Source organism: Mustela nivalis (genome assembly GCF_964662115.1).
Source record: "Mustela nivalis genome assembly, chromosome: 2".
Classification (NCBI taxonomy): Eukaryota; Metazoa; Chordata; class Mammalia; order Carnivora; family Mustelidae; genus Mustela; species Mustela nivalis.
In genome coordinates, this window is record NC_139021.1 from 150457090 (window position 1) to 150485006 (window position 27917).

Genomic DNA, 27917 nt, shown 5'->3' on the forward strand with positions numbered 1-27917 from the left:
AACATTATTAAAAAAAAAAACCCATCAAATAAAGTTCAACAACATATAAAAAGAATTATATATCATGACCAAGTGGAATTTATTCCAGGTATGCAAAGTTGATTCAAAATTCAAAAATTAAACAATGTAATCCACTATATCAAAAGGGTAAAGAATAAAAAATTCGTAGGATCATATCAACTGACACTGAAAGGCATTTGACAAAATTCACCACCCATTCGTCATTAAAAAGAGAAAGAAAGAAAGAAAGAACACCTCTCAGTATACCAGGAATACAGAGGAATGGAGCACATAAAGAGCATCCACAGAGAAACCAAACTAACATCATATGTTAACAGTGAAAAATACTGAGAACAAGGCAAGATTCCTCTTTCTAATCCTAGTCATTATATAAGAAAAAAATTTAAATATAAATATATTCAATGTACATATAAATATAATCATAATTGCATAGCTGGGAATTTACCCCAGAAATATAAAAACATTAACTCAAAAGGATGCATGCACCCTTGTTTATGGCAGCATTATTTTCAATAGCCAAACTACAGAAGCAGCCCAAGTGTCCACTGATAGAAAAATAGATAAAGATGATATGAGGTGTGTATGTATGTGTACACACACACACACACACACACAGAGGAATATTATTCGGCCATCAAAAAGAATGAAATTTTTGCCATTTACAATGACATGGATGGATCTAGTATAACGCTAAGTATAACAGTATAACGCTAAGTGAAATCAGCCAGTCAGAGAAAGATAAATTCCATATGATCTCACTCATATGTGGAATTTAAGGAACAAAAATATGAGCAGAGGAAAAAAAGCCAGAGACAAGCAAGAAACAGACTCTTAGCTACAGAGAACAAACTGATGATTACCAGAGAGGAGGCAGGTGGCAAGATGGGGATTAAAGAGCACACTTAACACGATGAAAAAATAAATAAAATGATTATAAATAAGTAAACAAAAATAAAAGGCACAAAGGTTGAAAAGAAACATAATACTGTTCCTATTTGCAGATAACACAACTATGTATAAAAATCCCAAGTAATCTACAACAAACACCCCTCCCAACTAACAACTGAGTTTAGCAAGATAAAAGATAAACACATAAAAATCAATCAAAATGAAATACTTTAGTATAAACTTATTAAAATATACTTACCATTAAGATGCCAAAAATTACAAAATACTGACGAAGGAAATTAAGACAAAAAATGCTCCTGGATTAGAACACTCAAAATAATAAAGACCTATAGTTTTAATGCAACTCCTATCAAAATCCCAGGAGTTTTTTTGTAGATCCAGACAAGCTTATTCTAACATTTATATGCAGCCACAGGCCCTAGGATAAATCAATCTTGAAAAAGAAGAATAAAGTGAGAGTAATCACTCTACTTAGTATTAATGTTTACTATGTAACCACAGTAATCAAGATAGTATAGTACGGGTGGAAGGAAACATGAATCAATGGAATGCAAGAAAGAACCCAGAAATAAACCCACACAGAGGCTCAACTAATTTTTGAGAAAGGCGCAAAAGAGAGAGAGATCACAAACCTGGAAACAACCCAGATACACTTCGGTGGGTGAATGGTTAAACAAACTGCTACATCTGTATCAGGGAATACTACTTTGCCATAAAAAGGAACAAACCACAGTCACATGCAACAACTTGGATGGACCTCTCTAGGGAATTATGATGAATAGAAAAAAATATATCAATCATAAAAGATTATATACTGTATGATCCTGTTTGTTTAACATTCTTCAAAATTATAACATTATAGAAATGAAAAAAGGAAATGGTTTCCAGGTAGGAACTTGGAGATGGGTGATAGCAAGGAGCTAAATGTGTTTTAAAAAGAGCAATACAAAGTATCCTATGGTGATGGAAATGTTCTATATCTTAACTGTTTGTAAATATATAAACCAGCGCATGTGAAAAAATAGAACTAAACACACACACACACAGACTAAACATGAGCACAAGTAAAACTGAGGAAATCTATATACGATCTATATAAGATGGTATCAACATTAATATAAAGGTTGTGGTCTTATACTATATAGGACACGTACAATATACAAGAGATCTCTCTGAATTAGTTCTTACACACTCATGTCAATTTAATTCAGTCTGCAATTATCTCAAAACAGGAAATTTATTAGAGAAAAAACACTACCTATTTTTCTTTTAGAAATAGAAAAGATGATTCTGAAGTTCACAGGGAAAAATAAGCAAGATCAGGACAAAGCAAGGATGTCTACTTGACTTCTGACCAATGCTACACTGGAAGTTAAAGCCTGTATCAAGGCAAGAAAAACAGTAAGTCATCGGATAGGAAAGAAAGAAGTAAGACTGCCTTTTTTTTTTTTTTTAAGTAAAACTGTCCTTAATCACAGAATCACAGATCACAAACGATGTCTTTGAAGATAATTCTATGAAATATACAAAAACTAATAACCAAAAAATAACTAATGAGTGATTTGGCAAGGCTGTACAACAGAAGATCAATTAGCAAAAAAATCAACTGTGTTTCTGTTAAAAATATGAAAAGACAAACCACATACTGGGCAAAAATAATTAAAATCACAAGTGATAAAGGACTTAAGTAAATTAAATAGATTAAAATACTGGGCAAGAGATCTGACAGATACTTCACCAAAGAAGAAACAGATGGAAAATAAGCACATAAAAATGCTCAACATCATTAGTCATTAGGAAAATACATATTAAAACCATGCTATATCATTCTATACCTAAAGATTGTCTAAAACTAAAAAGACTGACCATATCAAGTATTGGCAAAGATGTAGAAATAATTGAAAATCTCATGAAGGCTAATGGCAATACAAAATGGTACAACTAATCAGAAAAACAATTTGGCTATTTCTTAAAAAATTAAACATACATCTACCACATGATCTGTTTAGCCCACTCTGAGGTAATGGGCCTAACAGAAATGAAAGCAGTTGTTCATACAAAAACTTGTACAAGAATGTTCATAGTAGCTTTATTTGCAACAGCCATAACCCAGAAATAACCTAAATGTCACCAACAGATGAAGAGATAAACTGCAGTGCATCACACAATGGAAGACTACTCACTAATAAAAGAAATCAACTATTCAGTAATAAAAAGGGACAGAGATGCCACAGGATGGAATATCTCAAAATCATTATGCTGAGCAGAAGTCATAAAAGAGTACATACTGTATGATTCCACTTATGTAAAATTCTAGAGGGTAGAAACTACTATATTTTAATATAAAGTAGATAAGTGGCTTAAAGCAGAAAAATATCTGCAACCAATGAAGGAGAGCAAATATCCTTTAAAGAATAATTTTACAATTCAATAGAAAAACACATTAATATACCATTAGAAAAATGAGTAAAGAACAAAGAATTCAGCAAAGAAATGCAACAGCCAACATACCTTAATTATTCTCACTTACTAGCAATCGAAAGAATGCCAGTTATAAGAAACAATTTTCATTTATCAAATTGCCAAAAACAACATTTCTGAAAAACTTTTGGCAGTTCAAACAAATGACAACAATTCTAAATTTTATGAACCTAACTTATGAAAATAAAAAATGTGATCCAAGAGTTATTTCAAGGTGCTCCAGTGCAGAGTTATTTATAATAAGAACAAGGTAAATTGCTTAAATGAGAAACTGTGAATTGATATAGGATATGATAGAATTAAATTGTAAACATGAAACCTCTGAAAAAATTTAATGATGCAATTTATATAATTAGAAATTTTAAATTTCAATTTCAAAATTCAAAATTCAATTAGAAATTTTAAAAATTTGTAAAATGATTGGAAGTAAATAACCTCAAAAAATTAACAAAAGTTTTTTAACACATGGCAGAGGTTACAGCATGATTTTTTTTTTAAGGTTTTATTTATTCATCTGACAGAGAGAGAGTGCTCAAGTAGGGTGGAGGGGCAGAGAGAGAGGGAGAATCAGACTCCCCGCTGAGCAGGAGCCCAATGTGGGGCTCGATCCCAGGACCCTAGGATCATGACCTGAGCCAAAGGCAGATGCTTAAACCACTAAGCCACCCAGGCACCCTTGGTATGACATTTTATTTTAGATGTTCTATAATGTATACTACCTTCATTACTAAAAAGAAAAATATGTTACTTATTTTTCATACACACAAAAATCCATTTTGAACAAGCACATGATAAAATTTATGGAAAGCCTCCCACTTTTCTTTGAGGGCCGTATCTTTTTTTTTTTTTTTAAGATTTTTAAAAAATTATTTATTTGACAGAGAAAGAGAGAGAAATCACAAGTAATCAGAGAGGCAGGCAGAGAGAGGGGGGGAAGCCAGGCTCCCCGCTGAGCAGAGAGCCAGATGCAGGGGTCAATCCTAGGACCTTGAGACCATGACCTGAGCCAAAGGCAGAGGCTTAACCCACTGAGCCACCCAGGCACAATGACCACATCTAATAAGTCGGTTAATCAGGGAAAGAAAATAAGACCATCATAAAAAGAGGAACCAGAATATTACCCATAAACTCCTATCAGAGTTCTCAAAGCATTTCACATTTGTCTATTATTTCCAACTTTTAAAGATATGGAATAAAATATAGAGAAGACAGTCTTCTCTGAAAAATATGGCCCTTTACTTACCATCTTCTGCTAAAATCTTGGCTGCATCTTTATCCTCTTCCCACTTCCCAGTCACAAAGCAATCTCTGATACTGTTCATAACCTTACACAGAAAAGTCAGCATTTAGTTGACATCCTCCAATCATTCAAACAAAACAACTGAAATTAAGAAACAGTGGTAGGTGACAACTAACCTTTAAATACTTTCTTAAGACACATTTTTTTGGGGGAAATTCTCATTCCAAGTAGACCTATGAGATATGTTAATCTTTGATACAGACAGTATAACCATAGAGAAAAGCTTAAAATATCATTACTTAAGCAGTGGATGGGGAGGTACTATTAGCTCACTGACCTAATGAGTAAACAGATATTTACTAGAGCAACTGATTTTCAAGTGTTATTAGTATTCCTAAGGCAATGCAGTAGCCAACATTTAGAAAGTTGGTTTTACTATTTGTTAATCCTGACTTATTGTGGCTATTTGAAAATTTAATAACTTGACCAATGATAATATTCTGACAAAGGCTAAATGTCCTCGATAAGCACAACAGGGCAGAAAGTACTGATGAGGTTCCCAGTCTCAGACCTGATAAATCATCTAGTATATACATGTAGCAGATGCTGGGAGCCCCTCTTAAATATATAGTAAAACCCTATACACAACTGTTTCAGAATCTCTTTCCTGGGGAAACCGACCTAAGACAGCAAATGTCATTCACTGCCAAGGCTTTTAAAAGCACACTTATAGAGATCTTCAGATAGGTCCTGGCTTTCACCTCAATCATATTTTGGTCACGAATCATGTTTTTCATATACAACCTCACTCTCAAAGAGCAGTTTTGAGGCTAGCATGATTACAATGGATGCAAAGGAAATCTGTTCATTTACTCATTTCTTCATGCTATAATCACTCACTAAATATTTACCGAACATCTGCTCTATGCCAAGCTTCATAGGCACTGAAGGATAGCAAACTGTTAGAAGAAAATCCTTAATTTCTGAGGATTAACAATTGACTTAGGGGAACCAAAGACCAAAAAAATTATCCTCCACGATAAAAACACTAAACAAACCAAGAGGAGAAGGGAACTTTCTCAATCTGATAAGCAGCATCCATAAAAAACCCACAGCTAGCGTCATACTAAATGGTTAAAATTGAGAACTTTCCCCCTAAGATCAGGAGTAAGGCAAGACTGTCTCCTCTCACCACTTCTATTCAACACTGTACTAGACATTCTAGCCAGGACAATTATGCAAGAAATTGAAATAAAGGCAGCTAGTTTAGAAAGGAAAACTACAGGGGTGCCTGGGTGGCTCAGTGGGTTAAGCCTCTTCCTTCCGCTCAGGTCATGATCTCAGAGTCCTGGGACAGAGCCCCGCATCGGGCTCTCTGCTTGGCAAGGAGTCTGTTTCCCTTCCTCTCTCTCTGCCTGCCTCTCTGCCTACTTGTGATCTCTGTCTGTCAAATAAATAAATAAAATCTTTAAAAAAAAAAAAAAAAAAGCAAGGAAGGAAAACTACCTCTACCCAACTCATGAATGATATGGTCTTGTTTATAGAAAATCCTAGGGGTCAACTGAAATATTTTCAGAATAAATAAGTTTACCAAGGCTGCAAAATACTAGATCAATATACAACAATATATTTTATTTCTATACACTAACAATGAAAATCCAAATATGAAATTGAAAAAAAAGGTCCTTTTACAATGGCACTGAAAACACTAAAATACTAGGAATAAATTCAATAAAGAAGTGCAAAGCTTATACTCTGATAACTATAAAATGTTCTTGAAAGAAATTAAAGAGCTAAATATAAGGAAAGGCATCCTATTTTAATGGAACAAAAAAACTTAATATTGTAAAGATATCAATACCATCCTAAGTGATCTATGGATTCAACACAATCCCTATTAAAATCCCAACTGGCTTCTTTGTAGAAATGAAAATGCTGATCCTATAACATAGAAAACCCAAGGGATCCATACAGGTAAACCAATCTTAAAAAAGAACAAACCTAGAAGACTCACATTTTCTAATTTCAAAACTTACTACAAAGCAATAGTAATCAAAGAGTAAGGTATTAGCATAAAGAAGACATAAGTCAGTGAAATATTACTAAAAGTCCATAAATAAATCCATGTATCTATGGTCAAGTGATTTTCATTCATGGTGCCAAGACAAGGCAATGGGGAAAGAATAGTCTTTTCAACAAATGGTGCTAGGACAATTGGCTATCTATAGGCAAAAAGAAGGAAGTTGAACTTACCTCATTACAAATACTAAAATTAACTTAAAATGGATTAATGACCAAAATATAAAAACTAAACTATAAAACTATTAGATGAAAACATAGGAATGAAGCTTCACAATCTCAGATTTAGCAATGGTTTCTTAGATATGATACCAAACACAGAAACAACAGAAATATAAGTAACTTAAACCTCATTAAAACTTAGGGGCATGTGGGTGGCTCAGTCAGTTAAACGACTGCCTTTGGCTCAGGTCATCATGCCAGGGTCCTGGGATCGAGCCCTCTATCAGGCTCCTTACCCAAAGGGAAGCCTGCTTACCCCTCTTCCTCTGCCCTCCAGCCTCTTAACCCTACTCATGCTCTCATGAACTTTTTGATAAATAAATAAAATCTTAGTGGCTCAGTGGGTTAAGCCTCTGCCTTCGGCTTAGGTCACGATCTCAGGGTCCTGGAATCAAGCCCAGCATTAGGCTCTCTGCTAAGCAGGGAGCCTGCTTCCCCCTCTGTCTCTGCCTGCCTCTCTGCCTGCTTGTGATCTCTCTCTCTCTCTCTCTGTCAAATAAATAAATAAAAACTTAAAAAAAAATTTTTTTTAAATAATAAAATAAATAAATAAAATCTTTTAAAAAATGTTTAATTTTGCACTTTAAAGGTTAAAGAAGGGGTGCCTGGGTGGCTCAGTGGGTTAAAGCCTCTGTCTTCAGCTCAGGTCATGATCCCAGGGTCCTGGGATCAAGTCCCACATTGGGCTCTCTGCTCAGCGGGGAGTCTGCTTCCCGCCCCCCCGCCTGCCTCTCTGCCTGCTTGTGATCTCTGTCAAATAAATAAATAAAATCTTTAAAAAAAAAAAAAAGGTTAAAGAAAAGACAACGCACAGAATGGGAGAAAATATCTGTAAATCATTTATGTGACAAACTGAATATATAATCAACTCTTACAAACAATGACCAAGAAAACCCACAATTTTTTAAAATGGGCAAAACATACGAATAGACATTTCTTCAAATGGCCAGTAAGCACATGAAAAGATGCCCAATATCATTAGCTATCAGAGAAAGGCAAATCAAAACTGAGATACTAAATCACACCAACAAAATGGCTATAATAATAATAATAATAATAAAAACAGCTACTAACAAGTATTGGTGAGGATATAGAGAAATCAGGAGCCTGCCTCATACACTGCTGGTAGGAATACAAACCTGTAGGCACTTTTGAAAAGAGAAATGGGGGAATATATGAGGGAGAAAAAACCCTCTGTTTTCAGTAATCATATTAACAGTAACATGTGTAATGCTATTCTGACATTATTTTGTATGTAATGGGGTAAAGCAAATGAGTGATTATACAGTTCTCTGACTTCATCATCTTCAGAGTCAAACGAAATTAATTTCCCAGTGGAAAACAGAGATGCAAATGTAAAATAAAAGAGGTGAAATAAGAACTCTGCAGTTCTGAATCTGAATTGGAAAGAATTATGAATTCTAGCTCTGGTCACTGAAAGACCTAGAAACAATGACCAGACCAAAACAGTGTGTATTCCTATGCCTAGATTGTGATGCTGAAATACCATTTTGTACTAAAAGAAATCAGGACTTCTTATGGCTGGTTCCAAGTCTGGCATCAGAAATACAGAAGATGGTCCTGGAATACCTCATCATATCAGATGGCAAATAAGCAATTAAAGACTTTTAGGATCAAGTCAAAAGAATTTAGGAACCAACTTAAAGAGATTCTAACTGGCCAGAAATGGGACAACATGAGTATCCACAAAGATAACAAGTTCAGTGGAAAGAAACATTCAATATTAAATTCTATGGAGTTCAAAATGATACTTGAAAAAAAAAATCATTCTGAAAACTAATAAAAAGAATCAAGTATTTATCCTGCTTATAAGGAACTGAGTAACCAAACGATAGATGAGTGGAGGTTTCTCTTTATAGAGGTATTCCAGGTAATAAATAAAGAGCAAACTGAACAGAATCTCACCATTTTACATCCTTAATAAATTAATGGATCTAAACATTGAGGATCAACAGATTTTATCATAAGATGATTTTATGTGCCTCCTAATGAACAAACACCACCATCTAGGAAGCAGTCTTTCCAAAAATAAAAAAAACTAAATCTAATCAAATTTCTAGATATGCTGTCCATAGGGTGGCTAAAACTACATGGTTATTTAAATTCTAAAGAATTAATATAAAATAAAACTAAAATAAATTTAAAAATTAAATTCTTCTGTCTTACTAGCTACACTTAAAGTACTCAACAGACTCAAGTAGCCACAATGGACAGCTCAATGATCATTTCCATCATCACACACAGTTTTATTGGTATTGCTCTGCACCATTTTACAGGAAATACAAAGAAAGAAGCCTGATAAACTGCATCTAAGATGCAATGTAATCCACAAAAACCAGACTATAAGAAACTCTACACATCAAACACTTAAGTTTTTTAAACAAATAAAATATAAGGGGGTGGGGGGGAGAGACAGGTGGAAAGGACTATAGATTAAGAGACTGAAAATGTATAGTGAAAAAACAAACCCCCAAAATCTGATAAAACTAACCTATAGTACAAACTTGGAGAAAGAAATTATAAAGAAAAGTAGGAAATGATTACCATAAGAGTCATAGTTCCTTTTGCACGGAGGACAGGACTATGACTGTGATGGACACACAGTGGTTACATGGGTCCTCACCTAGTAAGCCATTAACTTAAACAGTTGTTCTTATGTGGTTTTCTATAATCTATATGAAGTTGTACTGCAAACAAAAAAGTTACATAAAATCTCATAAAGTGTGTAAGTTCACTCAATGAATTAAATTAAGAAATATGATAGTGATCAGGCCTGAGGAGTGACATTTAACCAAAACTGAGAGATCAGAAGAGGCCAGCCTTAAGAATGCCAGAACATTCCAGAAGAGAAACCTGAGAGGCAAGAGGTCTAAGATAGGATTAAGCCTGGCAACTTTGAGAACTCAATGAATTCCAGTGTGACTAAAGACTGGTGAGCAGGGGAAGAAAATTTACCAGTGTCATGGATTTTTTTGCTTACAGATAGTAGCAATTATAAATTCTCACTCAGGGACATGAGGTATATCCTAGTTATAAAACACAAAATATTTCAAATATATGAAAACTTATGTGCAATCCTTCAAAATAAAGATTAACACGACTAGGCACAGCTTCCATTTTTCCGTAACACATGCACATAGTCACCCTAAACTCAAAACATATTATTTCTTAGGATCCAGTCCAACATCTGGGAGGATGTCCTATTATCTCACAAAAATGAAAAGCTAGTAACAGGCAGGAAATACTGAAATCACAATCTTTTAGAACAATTCCCTAATTGTCTCAGAAGTCAAACATACAATTCATATTCAGCCTTACCTCCTCTAAATCCCAATCATGGGGAGCCTCCACATGAAATCTGGAGCAGTCCAAAGAGTCAAGCTTGTGCTTACATTCTCTTGAAGGCTGGCTGACACGGAACAACCCTCCAAGTTCTTCCCTGGTATCACCATCTTCTTCTTCATTATCCTCTGTCACTAAAGAGACCACCATGATGAAAAAGTGAGAACAAATCTTCACCCTAAAGGACCTGGGATGACAGGTCCCTGTTTGTGGTAGGTATGGCAGTATCCCTGAGCACATCAGCTATAGATGGAGAAAAGGCCAGTGAGCTACTGCTCAATGTGTCTGGAGGACTTAGGCCTTCCTATAAGGAAGGAGCAAAGAATTCAGTGAGGAGACAGAATGTTGAGGGTTAGGCAAAGAAAGGGGCATTTAAAGACAGAGCTTTTAATGAGCATAAAGAGTTTCTCTCAAAGACTGCTGAGTCTCTAATCACTAAGAGTACTTAGACAAACCTGAACGGAGATCAGTACACACCAACCCTTCAATTCAATTTGGCCTTATTCTAATCACACAGTAACTGAGGACCACAGTACAAAATAAAATGCACCACTTTGTTCTTTTCTGGAACAAAATTCTACCCAAAAGAATATCCTGAAGCACTTTGTATGGAAGATATAAAATGACAAAATGGAGAGTATTCTCATCAAAAGTTTTATGGCAAACCCATGAGCTGGTAATTAAAAACATCTGCTACATATAAACTACGAAAGCCAAGAATATCATAGGGATTTCGAAAGCACCAACAAAATCCTCCAACCAATTTCCTCATTTCCTTTCCAGAAAACGGTGTAAGAAACAAAACATTTCTAGATTTGAATGAGGGCTCTTTTACCTGTGCCATAAACAAGCTTTCGAAGGTTTGGAGTTGCTTGTTGCTGCCTCAGAAAGGCCTCAGCTGCCTTCCTGGAAAGGTCTTCCTTCCACTTGAGGGCACCTGAAAGGACCAACGCCGACATTGGTTAAGGTGTTTATCAGTCAGTCCTTCCTGCCTCAAGCTCACTGCTCATTCATCCCTAAATCCTTCTGAGTGCAGTATTTGAAAAGTTAACAAAATCTCCAGACTCCCAAATGTAGACATTCTATTTGTAAAACATTCCAGTGCCAAGTTTTAACAACAGTTACACTGAATTTAAGCATACCTGAAGTTTCTGTGGAATAGCTGTTTTCTTCCTTGTAATCTTCTTCCTCTTTGAGTAAGTCTTCCACATCACTGGTCTCATCAATAAAGTTCTCTGACCCCAGTCTCTGACCACCAGCCACTGGAGAAGACTTTGGAAACTTTTTTCTAATAACCTCTTCATTTTCCGAACCCTCCTCCTCTGTACTGAGAGAGGAGCTTTCTTCAGTTTCATCTTCAGATGCAAATGCCTCTTCAGCTGTGCAGTGGCCTGAATCTGAAGTGGTGAGGGTTGCTTTCTCCAGATTCAAACTGTTACTCAAACCCTTAGTTTGTAAAAGTCCTGCTTTACTTCTGTCTCCAACTTGAGATTCTGAAAGACTCCTCCCTCCTGCAGGGGAATCCTCTTCTTCGCTGCTTTCATCAGCTTCCTCTGCTTCTCCTTCTTCCCCTGAGCTCCTTTCAAGGTCATCATCGCTGTCAGCAAATGCTGGCAAATCCACCTCGAGGTCTTCTTCCATCTCCTCAAGTCTCTGCCGTTTGACACCTTTGCCCGTTGCGTACACCGTATCTGTCATTTCGGCATCTGCCTCCTCTTCTGTTTCGTCATCACTAGAGCTCTCCGCCACCCTGTCGCCTTCAGACATTTCTTCATCATCTTCTTCATCACTGTCTCCAGACTCATCTTCTTCATCTCCAAAAATGGCTTTCCGACGCACTCGACCAGTTTTCAAATCCATATGCTTTTCCTCTTTTGGCATCCACTGTCTGAATTACCAAGTAAATGCAAAATAACTCAGTTCATACAGTAACTGGCTACTCTGTTTGCACAATACTTATGCAAACAGAAGATAATAATCAAGGAATGATTTTAAATAACATAGCATAGAAAGGAACAATTTGATAAATACTGGAATAGATACTAAGGAAACTCATGCACAGTTCCCCAACACCTTTCTTCAAAAGAACTTATAGAGAATAATCTAAGGTAAACTTTAAAAAACAAAAAGTCTAACATTAGGGAAAAATTTATCTAAAGGAAAGTGAGTGCTTGATTGATCTTTTAGAAAAGTCATCACTTCCAAGCTTGAAATAGATGATCCTTAAATAACTGATTCCAGATCCAAAGCAAGGAAAAGACAAAGGTAAGCCTGGAACATCCTGTTGTGTCAGGAGACAGTAAGTGCTCAAAGGCTAAAGGGGAAGGGCCAAAAGGACACAGGAGAGAGACTGAAGAGCCAATCAAGGCATCAGAAAGAATGATAGTAATGGGATAATAACAAATGGAACTCTTTTAAAAGTCAAGTAGTTAACAGTGATATTAAAATAAAGGGGTGGAAGTGAGAGCTTCCTATTAAAGAATGCCAGCTAATATAAGAATACAGTTCTAAACTATCACCGATACCACCTGCTAATTAGAAGGCAGCAAATAAACTTTTCCAAAAAATTTTCCTTTGTATATATTTATAATAAGTTATAAACCAGATAATTTCAATCATTTTCAGACTTATTTTTACTGGGAGTCATATAAATCACTAAATAAAACCAAAACAGTCACTATGTATAAGATATACTAGTTCCCAACCCAAACTAAAAATAATTCAAATAAGCTACACATTAGTGGGTAATGACCCAGGACATACCACAATATAATCTAAGGAAAACGTTAAGAGACAGGATACGTAGCTTCTCAATGGCCACCTGAACAAGCTTCCTTACTCTGCTTGTACTAGGAATTTGGCCACCAAAAGAAAGCCAAGGGGCGCCTGGGTGGCTCAGCGGGTTAAAGCCTCTGCCTTCAGCTCAGGTCATGATCCCAGGATCCTGGGATCAAGCCCCACATCAGGCTCTCTGCTTGGCAGGGAGCCTGCTTCCTCCTCCCTCTCTGCCTGCCTCTCTGTCAAATAAATAAATAAAATCTTTAAAAAGAAAGAAAGAAAGAAAGAAAGAAAGAAAGAAAGAAAGAAAGAAAGAAAGGAAGGAAGGAAGGAAGAAAAGAAAAGAAAACCAAGTGGCCTCAGCAACCTATAGAAACCAAAAGCAACCTATAGAAAAAATTTTGTGATATCTGAGGAATATTCTGGGTTTGCTAAAAACTGGATCCCGTATAATTATTTCAAGAATACCTCCATGTAAGGTCACATTACTGAAAAGCCCTCAGAAACATATGTATATATCAAGCAAAGCAAAAAAAAACCCCAAAACCTGGAATGAATCCCACCAAAATGTGTGTTGATGGCAGAATGATAGGTGAAATAATCATCTGTAACATATTTTTTATGAAAAACAAAAAAAATGGTAAACTTACCCTTGATTATCTATATCCTCTGACCCCAGTGGTTTGGAATCAGAAAAAAGTGTCACTCTACTTGAAGCCATCTTGGCATCAATAGTGGAATGGGTGGAAATAAGACTTTGTACCAGTTCATGGGTTGGTCTCACCTCGTCCTGTTAAGGCCACCAAGAAAATGAAAGTGAGGAACACACAAGAATTCTTAAGAGAGACATACTGGTTTCAATCAGTTTCTCAAATTTATCCTAAACATAGTTCCAGAAAATATTTCTTATTGCCTCAAAAAAAAAAAATCTTAAGGTCTAAAATTGACCTCTTTATTCATTAAACTTTTTCAAAGTTCATGGAGTATATAACCTGATAACCTACTTAGCTAGAAAAACCTTAAGTGCCAATGCTACACAAAACATGTAGTCTGCCCAATAAAATTCCATTGCAGAATAAAGAAATGAAAATCTAGGGTTCATTTAAAAAAATTCTGCTGCTTTTGATTCAAACTTTTCACTTCAAGGAATTTATTGCATTGAAAGATCCCTCCCAGTGACCAAACTGCATGCTTGAGGGTGCTAACTGCAGCAATGTTCAAACCAGGGGAAGCTGGGGGTAACCTCCCCACAGATTTCCAAGGGTTGGTTCAATAAATAAGATTTATTCAGACAATGAAATACCACACAGCTATAAAGAAAACTGTAGCAGCTCTACAAATACTAACAGGGAACAATGGAATCACATATTCTTAGGTGCCCACCAAAAGTTGCACGAGCATTTCAAGTTGGAGCCCATATAAGAAATATTATGGGAAGCCTGGGTGGCTCAGCCAATTAAGCGTCCAACTCTTGATCTCAGTACAGGTCTTGACCTCAGAGTTGAGTTCAAGCCCCATGTTGGGCTCCGCACTGGGTATAGAGCCCACTTAAAAAAATAAAAAAATAAAGTATGGGGTGCACCTGTGTGGCTCGGTCAGTTCACTGTTTGCCTTCGGCTCAGATCACAATCCTGGGACCCTCAGCTTGAGCAGGCTTCGAGGGGAGCCTGCTTCTCCCTCTGCCCCCACGCCACTGCTTATGCTCTCTCTCATGCTCTGTCTAGCCCTCTCCCTCTCTTTCAAATACATACATAAATTCTTTAAAAAAAATAAAAATTACTTCTCTCTCACACACACACGAAGACCATCTATATGTGTACAAATACATGGTATTTACATATAACACCTAATAATCTAAATATACATATAATAATCTAAATATACATAATATAATCTAGATAAATAGGTATATATTTAGGGAGGAAAACAAAAAGAAAGACCAAAGAGAGCTAGAAAACACACTGATATTATATGGGCATACCTCAGAGATACTGTGGGTTTGGTTCTAAACGACCACAATAAAACAAGTCAAATGAATTTTTTGGTTTCCTGGTACTTATAAAAGTTATGTTTATACTATACTGTAACTATGAAGACTGCAATAGCATTATGTTTTAAAAAATGTACACACCTTAATTAAAAAATACTTTATGCTAAAAATCCCAATCATTAGTGATAATCACTTATGACAGGTACTATAACAAATATAATAATAATGAAAACATTTGAAATACTGTGAAAATTAACATAATGTGACACAGAGACACAAAGTGAGCAAATGCTATTGGAAAAAAGGCACTGATAGACTTGTTCAATATACGGTTGCCACAAACCTTCAATTTGTAAAAAAGGCAATACTGATGAAATGCAATAAAGCAAAGCACAATAAAATGAAGTATGCTTATATAAAGACAGATAGGAAGTACAAGCACCAAACTGCTTGCAACGTTCATGCTAAAAGACCTAGGATCCCCTGTATGTCTTAGGAACAGAATGAAGAACATGACTTTTACTTTCTCTTAGTGCAATTGAGTATTCTGTGTATTTAAAATATACATTGTAGCTTTTACCATAAATACAAATAAAGATTAAAAAGTTTCAGTATATAAAAGCTGACTACAGTACTTCCTGTAACTTTCCTCTTACCGATTCTTGGAAGCCATGGCTGCCACCAAGATCGACATAGACAGCATCTTTGTCATATAGGACACCACCAACTCCAGAGAGCGGTGCATAAACCAACTTCTCCTTCTCATTTAAGCAGCGCTTCTTTTGTTGTTCAGGAAGTGCACAGGGGTCCGGGAGGAAACTGACATCACTCACAGCAAAATCTCCTACACCTGGAAGACAGATAGAGGAAGATGGCTTGAGCTGTTAAGTGTATCAGCTGTCAACTAAAACAGCCCACAGGTGGAAGGCTTCAGCCACAAGGATATCGTTTGTCACTGGCACTCTGCCTCTCTAGCTAACCACCATCATCAGGGCAGAGGGGATTTGGTCAACTCAACACCTTTGCTAGCTGAGGCAGAGCTGAGTTAGTCTTAAAATTTCTGGCAATGTGGCTCTATCTTGTTTGGCCATTTTTCAATTTTCCTCAGAAATGAAGTAACTCGGGGCCCCTGGGTGGCTCAGTGGGTTAAAGCCTCTGCCTTCGGCTCAGGTCATGATCTCAGGGTCCTGGGATCAAGCCCCGCATGGGGCCCTCTGCTCAGCAGGGAGCCTGCTTTCTCCTCTCTCTCTCTGCCTGCCTGTCTGCCTACTTGTGATTTCTGTCTGTCAAATAAATAAATAAAATCTTTAAAAAAAAAAAAAGAAATGAAGTAACTCATCCCAAGAGTTCCACAAGTTTGGTACATTTTATAAGAAAAGGATACCTGGCATGTGAATTTGACTTTTATTCTTCAAGTGTGCTCCTCTTAAATAACCATAAAGAGATACCTTTCGGTCACACTTGATATTTGTTCGAATATCTTCTGGGTTTGTCAAATCTTCCATCCTAGAAAAATAAAACCCAATCATATGGCAGAAATAAATGTCAATGTTTTTGTACCTCCCTTCAAGTGTCAAAGACTGAACACGTTGTTGAGAAAATTAAAAGAAATACAGAAATAAGGAAGTGCATTTCATCATCTACCAGAGGAAAAGAAGCAAACACATGATTGCACTGCTCTTAGGCTCTACATAATATACCTTCTGTGGGTAAGATACCAGAAGTGGGAAATAACGTACACCTAGGGTTAAGGAAGAGATGAATACATATGCAGAAAAATCCTTTGTGGAAGAGGAGTAAGCTTTGACCTAGGTTTTTTGGTATGTCCTGGATTCTGGCAAGTAGAGAAAGGGATTCCAGGCTGAGAAAACAATATGGAAAAAACATAAAGGAAAGAATGCACAAGGGCACATCTGGGTGACTAGAACACCATGGTCCAAAGCAGTTATCACTGAGATGAAGGTTGAAAAAGCAGGATAGGACCATATTATATAGCCTTAAATGCTTCAAAAGCCTCACATTTTTCTAAACATTTCATACTTTACTTCTGAAGCCACAGCATCTTTGGGTAATAATACAAAAAAGTAGGTATTCTCCACTAACTATATTTCTCCCTCATTATTCCAAAATAAACTCTATTAATGTTCTTTTTATGACCTTTGTAGCTTGAAATATGCAGGCCAGAAAAAAAAACTTTACATGTACTTTTTACCTGTCTGCTAGGATATAAGGATGAGAGGTTTGCCATGTAAGAGGCCTAAACTTCATAACTGTAATAAAACGACCCAGATTGTGAATTTCTTGGTTTTGATATTCTCCATGTACCATTCCAGAAAGATAGAACAGCTTGGCACCCTAAACATTAAAAAAGAAAAAAACATAAATTTCAATTAAATTTTCGTCAATACTACATCAAAATTAAGACCTCTAAATAAGAAGCAATCCTAAGGGGGACTTCTAACAAACCACTTATCAGTGCTTCCCCAACTTCTCTGCCTTCTTTCAGTACTCATCTTAGCAGGGCTTAGTACAGGCAGAAGTGCAAATACATTTAGGTTCAGAACTGCTCTCCAGTCAATTAGTGGCATCTGTCTAGAGTACTGCACAGAGAGGACAGAGAGGCTCCTGGGCAGAGGAAAAAACTCTATGACCAGTGGGCCACAGCAGTATGCAGGGGACGGTGGAGTGCCAGTATGTGTGCACTATAGTCCCTGGTCCTATAACTAGCAGAAACTTCGGACAAACCCTATTAAATAATCCCAAATCTAAAACACTTAGAGCCAGGTACTGCCTGGTGCTGGGGGACTACAGAGACAAATGAGACACACTGAAGTATAGACTATTTTAAGGAAATATTCCAGGGACAATGAACAGATATATAAAAGAAACTCCAAAGGTGAATCCTGAAGGAATGCTTATTAATCTATCCTACTCAACCTTTTTTTTTTTTTAATTATAGTGTTAGTATTCAATAATTAATTCTCTTCCTACCGGGTAGACTTCTGTCCAGAACCTGTGTTTTAATCGCTTCTTTGTCTTTTTCAGTTGTTTATTATACTTGAAGGAATCTAAGTGAGTGAGAACACCCATAATTTTGGGAAAGCCATGTACTTGACAGATGTTTAGAAATTCAAATGTTTCCATTTCAAACCCAAAGCTGGCATCTATAAGCATCAGAACCTAAAACAAAAAACACAATTATTCAAGGAAACTACTCAAAATAGACCATAAGCGAACTATGGTCCTTGAGCCAAAGCTGACCCATGACCTGTTTTATAACTAAAGTTTTACTAGAACACAGCCATATTAATTTATTTATGAATGGCATACACCTGTGTTTGCACTACAATGACAAAGTTAAGCAGCTGCAAGAGAAACTATGACCCACAAAGCTTAAGATAATTTACCATCTTGCCCTTTACCGAAAAAGTTTGCCAACTCCTATTCTGGACTAAATCAAATGGTTATTTAGGTATCATCATGACAGAGAAAATACCACACTTTCACTTTCTCTAAAAGGCCATGAGACAAAATCCACCACAATATAAGTTTCCACTTCAAGAAACTGGATGTTTAGAAATAACTCAGAAAAAGCTGGGTCTAATTTGGCCCTCACCTGGAAGGTCCTCACTTCAAGAAATAAAAATTTTTATAAGGTATTTTTAGGCCAAATAACAGGTCTCTAACAAGAAACGAAGTAATAGATCTCTGACATCCAAAAAATGGGATGAAGTGGTAATCAATGAAAAGTACCAAAAACGTAAGAAAACCAAGTATTTTTGTTTCAGTCATCTCACATGGAAAAAAAAATTTGCTGGGAGGTATATAGTAAGCGCTATCTTATTTGTTAATTTGTAACATGCAATTGCTCAGAAAATTAAAAAAAATAAAAAGCTACCACTTTAGAATTGAGCCAAAAAATAGTAGTTACAAATGCTAATCTAAGAAAATATAAGCATATAAGACCAATTTTTAAGATCTGACTCTTTAAACATGCAAAATAATTTCAGAATTGATTCCTGGATATGTCTAGTTTTAAGATATTAAAGACATCTCTGCTCCCATCTTTCTGTAGCTAATTCACACACACACACACACAGAGCCAGAAACACTTATCTTTGGTTAAATTAAGGAATATTCATTATTCATAATCCTAAACCATAAAAATACATGAAAGTGGGCCACTGAGCATTCCAAGAAAGCACAGCTGCCACTGCAGACCACAGGCCAAGCTGGTACACAGAGTTCTTCCACGCCACTGAACAGGCTGAAGGTGAGCAGGCTGGCAGTGGAATAGCCCAATATCCCATCTGACACCACAAAATGCCAAGGGGCAAGCAATTCGTTGTGGGAAGAGAGGAATAGGTAGCAACAGCCCCTTAGCTGACAATCTTGTCAACTAAAGATAAATGAAGACTGCATTATTCCTTCAAAGCACACACGTACACACAGACACAAATCCATGTATGAACATGCCTCTGCTGTGACTTAGGCTTTACGACAACCCAAGGCAGAACAATCAACATTTTAAAGAAAGTTTAAAAATTAATGTACATGCAACATAATGCTTTAAAAGAATGAGATTGAGCTACAGTACTTATATATTTTTAAGACATACTGAGTGAAAAAGAAAGCAAAGTACAGAACATGTACAATAAATAAAATAGCATATGCTTTAAAAGGGTAGCATGTATATTTATATACAAATCTAGGATATTGCTTTCAGGGAAATTGAGAGCTGGGGTCAGAGCAGAGAAGAGAAAACATGCATTGTACTCTGTAATACAGTTTTATTATTTTACCAAATGCATGGGTTCCTTTTTTTTTAAGATTTTATTTATTTATGTGACAGAGAGACAGCAAGAGAGAAACACAAGCAGGGGGAGTGGGAGAAGAAGCAGCAGGTTTCCTGCTGAGCAGGAAGCTCATGTGGGGCTCAATCCCAGGACCCTGGGCTCAAGAACCGAGCCAAAGGCAGACGCTCAATGACCGAGCCACCCACGCGTCCCGCATGAGTTCCTTTTTAAGTCTTAAAAAGATGTATATGAAAGACATCTTTCTTGGGGCGCCTGAGTGGCTTGGTCGTTGAGCGTCTGCCTTCGACTCAGGTCATGAGCCCAGGGTCCTGGGATCGAGCCCCAAGTTAGGCTCCCTGCTCAGTGGGAGACCTGCTTCTCCTTTTCTAACTCCTCCTGCTTGTGTTCCCTGTCTTGTTATCTCTCTCTGTCAAACAATAAATAAAATCTAAAAAAAAAAAAAAAAAGACATCTTTCTTAATATATCTATGCTTTTAAAATTATGAACTTGGATAAAATCTTTAAAATTAAAAATGTGGTATATTTTACATAAAAAAGAAACCAATTACTGATATGCTAAATTATTTAAATCATTTCAAAAACATTAGTTTATACTAGTTTATGTTGACAATGACACATTTTTTATTAATAGTAGCATTACATGTTCAAAATTTGAATGGCATTGAGTTTTCTGACATTAGAATGGCAGAGCCGTAATATCTACATTAAATTACTTTTTATTTTATATTTTAGGACACTTCCTGGGCCAAAGGATAAAATCTGTAGCTCATGTCACCAAAGAGCTTTCCAGAAATTGTTGAACCAAAAAACCAACCAAAAAACAACCTCCGTTACCCCACTCTTCCTAAACAATACAGCTTTATTTTTTTCTTAGACTTTTGTTAATTTAAAATGTAATAAATAAAAAATAATTAAATAAAATGTGATTAATGAACATTACCATTAAATGTAATCAAAGTTGCACAATTTTCATACACTATGCACTGTCTAGATTTTCTATTATAAACTCTGACAATTTCTCAAAAGCAATTCATGTACTTATTTTGTCATAATCATTAAGAACTGGAGTTTCTGACACCACCAAGAGCCAAGTTCCCATCCTCAGACAAACTACTTAACTTCTAGGGCCTCAGTTTCATCCTTTGTAAACTGGAGATAATACCTACTACCTCTAAGGCATACTGGGGGATTTGATGAACTAAATTTCTAGAAAGTTGTTAGCACAATGCCTAGTAAGGGTTCAAGAAATAGTCTTACTACTTATATATTTACGTGTTTGTATATCTGTATGTATATCTTAATTAACTATGTTTGCTAAAGGTTTTTTTCTTTAATTTGCTTTTAGGTTTGAGACTACATTTCATTGTGCATATTCCATTTTTATTATATATTACTCAACAATTATCACAATATTATATAATTATATATTATAACCATATTATTATCATCAGTTCAAACACACTGATGGTATCCCTGATTATATTCACCATCCCTTTAATAATAAGCCTTTCTTTCCTTCAGCATGAGATAAATAATTGACCACACTGCTGTTAAGTCCTCATGGGAAATTCACACTGCCCCCACTGACTTACCAAATCCGCCACTTTAGCCAGATCAATCATCATATTAATGTCACACCCACATTCAATAATGGTGAGTCTGCGCTTTTTACCTGGAAGTGAAAAGACAAAAATTTTATTTTTCTTTAAAGATTTTATTTTAGAGAGCAAGCATGTTAGTAGGGGGAGGAGCAGAGGGAGAAGGAAAGAGGGAATCTCAAGCGGAGCGCCACATGGGGCCTGATTTCACAACCCTGAGATCATGACCAGAGTCTAAATCAAGAGCTGGGATGCTTAACTGACTGTACCACCCAGGAACCGCCCCCCCCATTTTACTTTTAAAAAATCCTGAAATAATGTATCCATTTATTCTAATTACCATTTTAAATTCTATCCAGTAAAGTTTTCTTGCTATGTTCCCTAATTTTAAAATAATATTGAAAGTCTATACACATGAATTAAGTGCTTAAACAGGTAAAATTCTGACTGGAAAGAGCACAGAAGCACATTCATTATGACCATGATCCTGCCATTCAGCAGTAGGCCAACACTTCTATCTTTATCAAAGTTTCCCAAGTTTCCATTAAGCTAAAAACATCCTCTAACTTAATGTAAGAGAATTTTCATCGAACAATCATTATTTCTAACTTAAGGTACAAGGAATCAGTCTGAGACTCTTGATCTTAGAGTAGCGAGTTCAAGCCCCACATTAGAGGTGGAGTTTACTATAAACAAACAAACAAACAAACAAAGGGGTTGCTGGCTATCTCAGTCAGTGGAGCATGTGACTTTTGATCTCCAAGTCAGGAGTTCAAGCCCTACAATGGGGTAAGAGTCTATTTAAAAAAAAAAAAAAAAAAAAAAATTAAAAAGAAATCTGTCAAAATGACAGGAATGCCTTTTAGATTTAAGGGAAAAAAAAAAAAAAAAAAAAAGCTTGGAGCACCTGGATGGCTCAGTTGGTTAAGCACCTCGCTCCTGGTTTTGGCTCAGGTCATGATCTCGGGGTCTTGGGATCGAGTCTTGCATTGGGCTCCAGATTCCACACTCAGTGGGGAATCTAGCTGATTCTCTCTCTCTACCCCTGCCCCCACTTGCGCTTGCATGCTCTCTCTCTAAAATAAGTAAATAAATCTTAAAAGAAAAGAAAAGAAAAGGCTCCATCCAACTATATTATTGCTATAATCAGAAATTTCACTGGGTTATGGACATTGGGGATGGTAAGTGCTATGGTGAGTGCTGTGAACTGTGTAAGACTGATGATTCACAAACCTATACCCCTGAAGCAAATAATATATTCTATGTTAATTTAAAAAAAAAAAAGAAATTTTAGGGGCTCAGTCAATAGAGCATGCAACTCTTGATTTTGTGGTTGTGAGTTCAAGCCCCATGTTGGGTGGAGAGATTACTTAAAAATAAAATCTTTTTAAAAAAGGAAAGAAATTTCAGATTCTTCCATTGCCATTTTGGGGATTTGTTTCATCTTCCCTCAAACAGAAAGGTCACCAACTTCTAGACCAGACAAATTCTCATAGAAAAAGAAAGCTCCCTCACTTCCCTAACAATGTGGCTTCATGAGGTCAAGAAGGCATGCCTGACACACAGCAGATACTTACTACCTATTAAATGAAGGTGGTCACCATGAACAACCCAGGCTGCCCAGCCCTGCCAAACTTCAGAGGAACACACTTGGCAAATCCAGATAGCAGTCAGAATAAGGTATACATCTGTATCATTATTACATTGGGGAATCTATCCTTTTTTGAAGCTATAGCCAATTTAGTATTATAAGAGAGGTAACAAGAAGCGAGAGCATTACTTTAATATTTACCAGACAAGAAAATGTTCAGCAAAGACATGCCTGTCCCTCAGATGACATATGCCCTATCAGCCTGGGGTAGCACACTCCTACCTGACACGATCGTTACAGGGCCTCTGATCTCTGTCAGCTTCTGCCTGGTGAAGTTCCGAATGAGGCACTGGATCAAAGTGCTCTTTCCAACTTTTGGAGGCCCCATCACTACTACCACTATTGGTGGGGGCTCTAATGGAGTTCGATCAACCACTGGAATGTGATGCTTTTTTGTCTTCAAATCCTGAGTCCTATTTGTAAAAAGAAAGAAAAACTAAATCCATTTTCAAAATATAAAAGGCATCATTCTTACAAGGAAAGATTTTAAAGACAGCAGAACAGACAATATGGATACAATTAACTTGATAACTTCTAGACCCAATCCAAATAACCCCTTTAGTAAACATGTAACAGACTGACTTCAACAGTAAGTACAGAGTATTAAAAACTCTACACAGCTTAAATCTGATTGCTTTATTACCTGACTGTAATAGTTTAAAAAAAAAGATAAACGTGCAGGCAGTGTATCATAATGAGTAACAGCAGGAGCTCTGGAGTTAAATTTGGCTCTCTTAATAGAATTTAATTCAATAATGTTCAAAGTACACTGCCTGACATATAATAAGAACTCATTAAATAAAGCTATTATTACATATTACATGAAACATATCCAGAAAAAAAATACAAGCACACCTATTACCACAGAAACTGTTGAAATTTTACAAATTCTTTCTTCCTTCCTTTCTTTCTTTCTTTCTTTCTTTCTTTCTCTCTTTCTTTCTCTCTCTCTCTCTCTCTCTCTCTCTCTCTCTCTCTTTCTTTCTTTCTTTCTTTCTTTCTTTCTTTCTTGTAGGCTCCATGCACAGCGTGGGGTCCTATGCCAGGCTTGAATTCACATCAAGAGTCAGACGCTTAACTGACAGAGCCACCTACCAGTCCACAGAGAAATTCTATAAAGAAAAACTCTAAAGCTTTTTTCTCTTGGACAAAAAAAGCCAATCGGTGGGCTAATAATGGAGACAATGCAGCTTCCACAGAAAGACTACTTGCTCACATTTTGTCTATTTTTTAATTTTTTTTAATGTAGGGTCTATGCCTAGCACGGATCCGATGCAGAGCTTGAACTCACGACCCTGAGATCAAGAGCAGAGATCAAGTGACATCAAGTGTTGGATCCTTAATCAACTGAGTCATACCTAGGCGCCCTGGTCACATTTTAGTAAAAGGAATACAGCATGTCCTTCAAAGCTGCTAAAGACTCATGAATCCAAACATCATCTGGGGAGGCTCCTACTGTTTAAAAAGAATAAATGGAATGAACAACTAGACTCCAGCTAAACATACCTGTGAAAGGATCGAGCCATCCGCACAGCAGACTGGACTGCAAAAGCTTTGGGATTTCTTTTCCGGGCATCTTCCTCGTCTCCAAGCTGGAGATCCTGCAGATGTCGTTTCTTTTTCTTCTCAGCTTTGGGTCCACTGTTTTTCTTTCTGTGTTTCTTCTGGTCCTTAGTCTCCATAGTGGCTTTTTACCAATTCACAAGTAACTCTAACCTACATTGGTGAGGCAGGGATGTGGGAAGCATTTTACAATCCAGAAAACACCCAAGGAAAAAGTAAATTTCATTTCTTTCTTTACGAAGAGATAAGGTATTCCTGCAACAAGGATAGAAGCTGCTTAATACTATTCCCAGTTTCATTTCTGTTATGTTATAAATTAGATTTGTTAGTTACTTCTGCTTAAGTTACTTTTTATTCATCTTAAGTGTCTATATCAGCACTATTTCTGTAATAATGAAAATACTCTATACCTATACTTTTTAACACAGTGGCCACTTACCACATGTGGCTTCTGATAACTTAAAATGTACTCAGTGAAACTGAGAAACTGAAATTGAATATAATTTTAATTAATTCCATTCTAAATTTAAATAGCCATATGTGACAAGTAGTTACCATAGAGGACTGCTCAGCCCAAAATATCAATTAGACTAATGAAGTGGTTTCCAAACTTAAACCATCTTTAAGACATTTTAACAGATTAAAGCATTTTAATAATCCTCCCACATGATAGCATGTGTTACTTTTAGTACCTGTGGATTCTATAAAACTTTTAAATTATAATAACCACTTATATGCATTTTTAAAAAACAGTAACTTCTAGATGTGTGAGATATGGCTGGTTGTGAACAATGCCTGGAGATCAATCACATGGATCTGCAGAAACCTAACAAAGATTTATGAGTGTCCCAGGAGGTCATGGCCCATACATTGAGAACCACTGAATTAGTGAGCTTTCTTGGGAAACCAGGCTGCATACAATCTGAGTACTTGGCTAATAAAAAAAAAGAAAGAAAGAAAGAAAGAAACTAAGAAAAGAGAAAAAAAAAAAAGGTCACTTCACTCAGGATACTAAATTAATTTTAGTTATATAAATATATGTGTCTGCCTATGAGGTACTAGGCATTTTGCCAAGAGAGGACAACAGCTGTGATCTGGCCGCGAAGGGAATCCAAAGAGTATCTTTCATGCCATGCAGTAAAGGGACCACAGGAGAAGGCTGCACTTAGATCGGTCAGAGGCACACCAGCGCAAATAGGAAGCCCACATATACCAGCATAATGTCATGAAACAGCAGCCAGGAGGTCGGAGAGCCGCGTTCTAGGAACCGCTTCGAAACTAAACAGCTATGTGATTGCAGGACCTTATTTTTCTTCCCTTCTACATTTTGATTCCAAACTTGAACTGACACGTTTCTCCCTCTTTGGGGGCGGGGAGAGGGATGGGAAAGGCACAACTTGGAATCAATAGATCTGGCCCAGGTTTGAGTCACCTGCTAGGATTATCCCGCCAAGACACGACCTCTCTCTCCTCCCTGCCACCTCCCCACCCCGCTTGGGCTCTCGGCACGAATTCATTCAGCCGCTCCCAATGACCTCGGAGCAAGACTCCGGCAGGTACTGTGTGCGACTGGGCCAGCGCCTGACGCGCTCTTCAGGGGCAAAGACTGTCCTGGCCGACCTTGCCAAGCACGATTCGCACAACTCTCAGAGCCCCAGTTCCCGGGACCCCACCGCCACCGCCTCCCCTACCGCGGCCGTTACCCGGTTCACAACTGCTACTTCTCAGGCCCGCATGGACAGCGCCGGAAACGGAAGTGCGCCCTACGCGCGGACTCCACAGTCCGGCAGGAAACAAGGAGGCAGAAGAAAGAGACCGTCCAAAGGACGACTCTCGGGAAAGCCAGAAGGAGGCTCCTGATTGGTTGAGGACGGGCCCAGGCGACGACTGCGCAAAGCGATCCAACCTGAGGGCCGCGCGCCGCCCCGCCCCTTCCAGGCCGATGGGCCGGCGGTGGCACTGTCAACCTAGCGTTGGGACTCCGAGTCGTTTCGCGGAGCACATCCCAGTTCCCCCGGAGGCCGTGGCGACAGTGCGGCCTGGAGCCCGTTCCTTGGTGTAGGATGAAAGACGAAGTAACATATTTAGTCTCGGTCAACCGGAGTCATGGCTCCCGTCCGTCCCCTCCGAATGCCGCTGGCATCGGGTTCCTCCGTGGCCTTTTGGAATATCCGATGGTCGGAAGTCTGTCTGGCTCATCTGCCTGCTCATCCTCAAAGACTGGACATTCTCGGACCTCTTTAGTGCTGTAATTCCCTCTTTTGCCCGCACCAAGACTGAAGGCAGGGACAAACTGACTCAGCACGTTCTCTGGTCCTGGGAAGGGGGTTTTCCTTGGAAGAACGCAGCCTCCTGCAGTTTCTTCCGACACAGGTTTACCTTGCCAGGGCCCTGCCCATTCCCACCTGAGGGTCTGCCTTGAAGTTCATCTAACCCCCATCTCAGGTGAGCTGGGATGTCCTCGTGGCTACAAAGCTGGGTACATTTTCAGAGTGTATGTCTCCCTCTTGTCTGGGAGGTTTTCTTTTCAGTATGATCTCACCAGTGCTCCTGAGACTCAGTTCTACCCCCACGAACCTAGGCTTACTCCTTCATGCTTCATGCTTTTCCCCGTGAGCTCATTCTGTCCCTCAATATCCCACAAGTATTTACTCTGCGGTGCTAGGGAGGGCTACCCTACAGGGCACACACTTCTCTCATCTGTCAAGAGTGTGTAATTATTTAACTCCCTCCAACAGTATCCCTCTCACTTCTTGGAGCTTTCAGTATACTGGTAGATAATCCCAACATTCTCTTGACTCCATGAGTTGCACTCTTGTCCTGTCTTAAAAATCAGCCCCTCACTCTGCCTGTGATCAGACCCTAGACTTTGTCAGGTCCAAGTGTCGCAGTTCCCAAAGCATCCCACACTGACTGCCGCCTCCTATCTTACCAGGTTACTCCCTCTAATGCCCTGAAGCCAACTGTAATCCAGCCAGTATCTCATTACTATCTCATTACAAGACCCAGATCTTATTACCTTCCTCCCTTGATGACTTTTCCTTCCCTAGTAAATTAACTTAAACTCCATGGGCAATCATTGTCAGTCTCTTGTATACTGCCTCACCTCTCTGTCACCTCATCATATCTGCTTGGTAAAATAAGAGCCCTGGGTAAACCCAGTTCTGCATCTACTGCACACTACAATGAATGGCTGGGGGGGAAA

The 27917-nt window shown here is 37.6% G+C and overlaps 1 protein-coding gene across 7 annotated transcripts in view; it reads right to left on the reverse strand.

Moving 5' to 3' along the window:
- BMS1 (BMS1 ribosome biogenesis factor) overlaps positions 1–27917 on the reverse strand; it is a 125095-nt gene that overhangs the window by 17963 nt on the left and 79215 nt on the right. Inside the window, exons 1-13 of one of the 7 annotated variants that reach the window (XM_082721878.1) lie at positions 26416–26569; positions 24656–24865; positions 23372–23562; positions 21493–21572; positions 18075–18263; positions 17296–17438; positions 16468–16589; positions 15740–15933; positions 13744–13883; positions 11458–12203; positions 11151–11252; positions 10292–10449; positions 4655–4736 (exon numbers count right to left, since the gene is read on the reverse strand). In XM_082721878.1, coding sequence (XP_082578004.1) covers positions 4655–4736; positions 10292–10449; positions 11151–11252; positions 11458–12203; positions 13744–13883; positions 15740–15933; positions 16468–16589; positions 17296–17438; positions 18075–18263; positions 21493–21572; positions 23372–23562; positions 24656–24831 — 2323 coding nt within the window. In that variant the 5' untranslated portion in view covers positions 24832–24865; positions 26416–26569. Of the gene's footprint in view, positions 1–4654; positions 4737–10291; positions 10450–11150; positions 11253–11457; positions 12204–13743; positions 13884–15739; positions 15934–16467; positions 16590–17295; positions 17439–18074; positions 18264–21492; positions 21573–23371; positions 23563–24655; positions 24968–26144; positions 26570–27917 lie in introns of those variants that run through there. The other 6 variants (XM_082721879.1, XM_082721883.1, XM_082721884.1 and 3 more) reach the window with 6 other exon arrangements.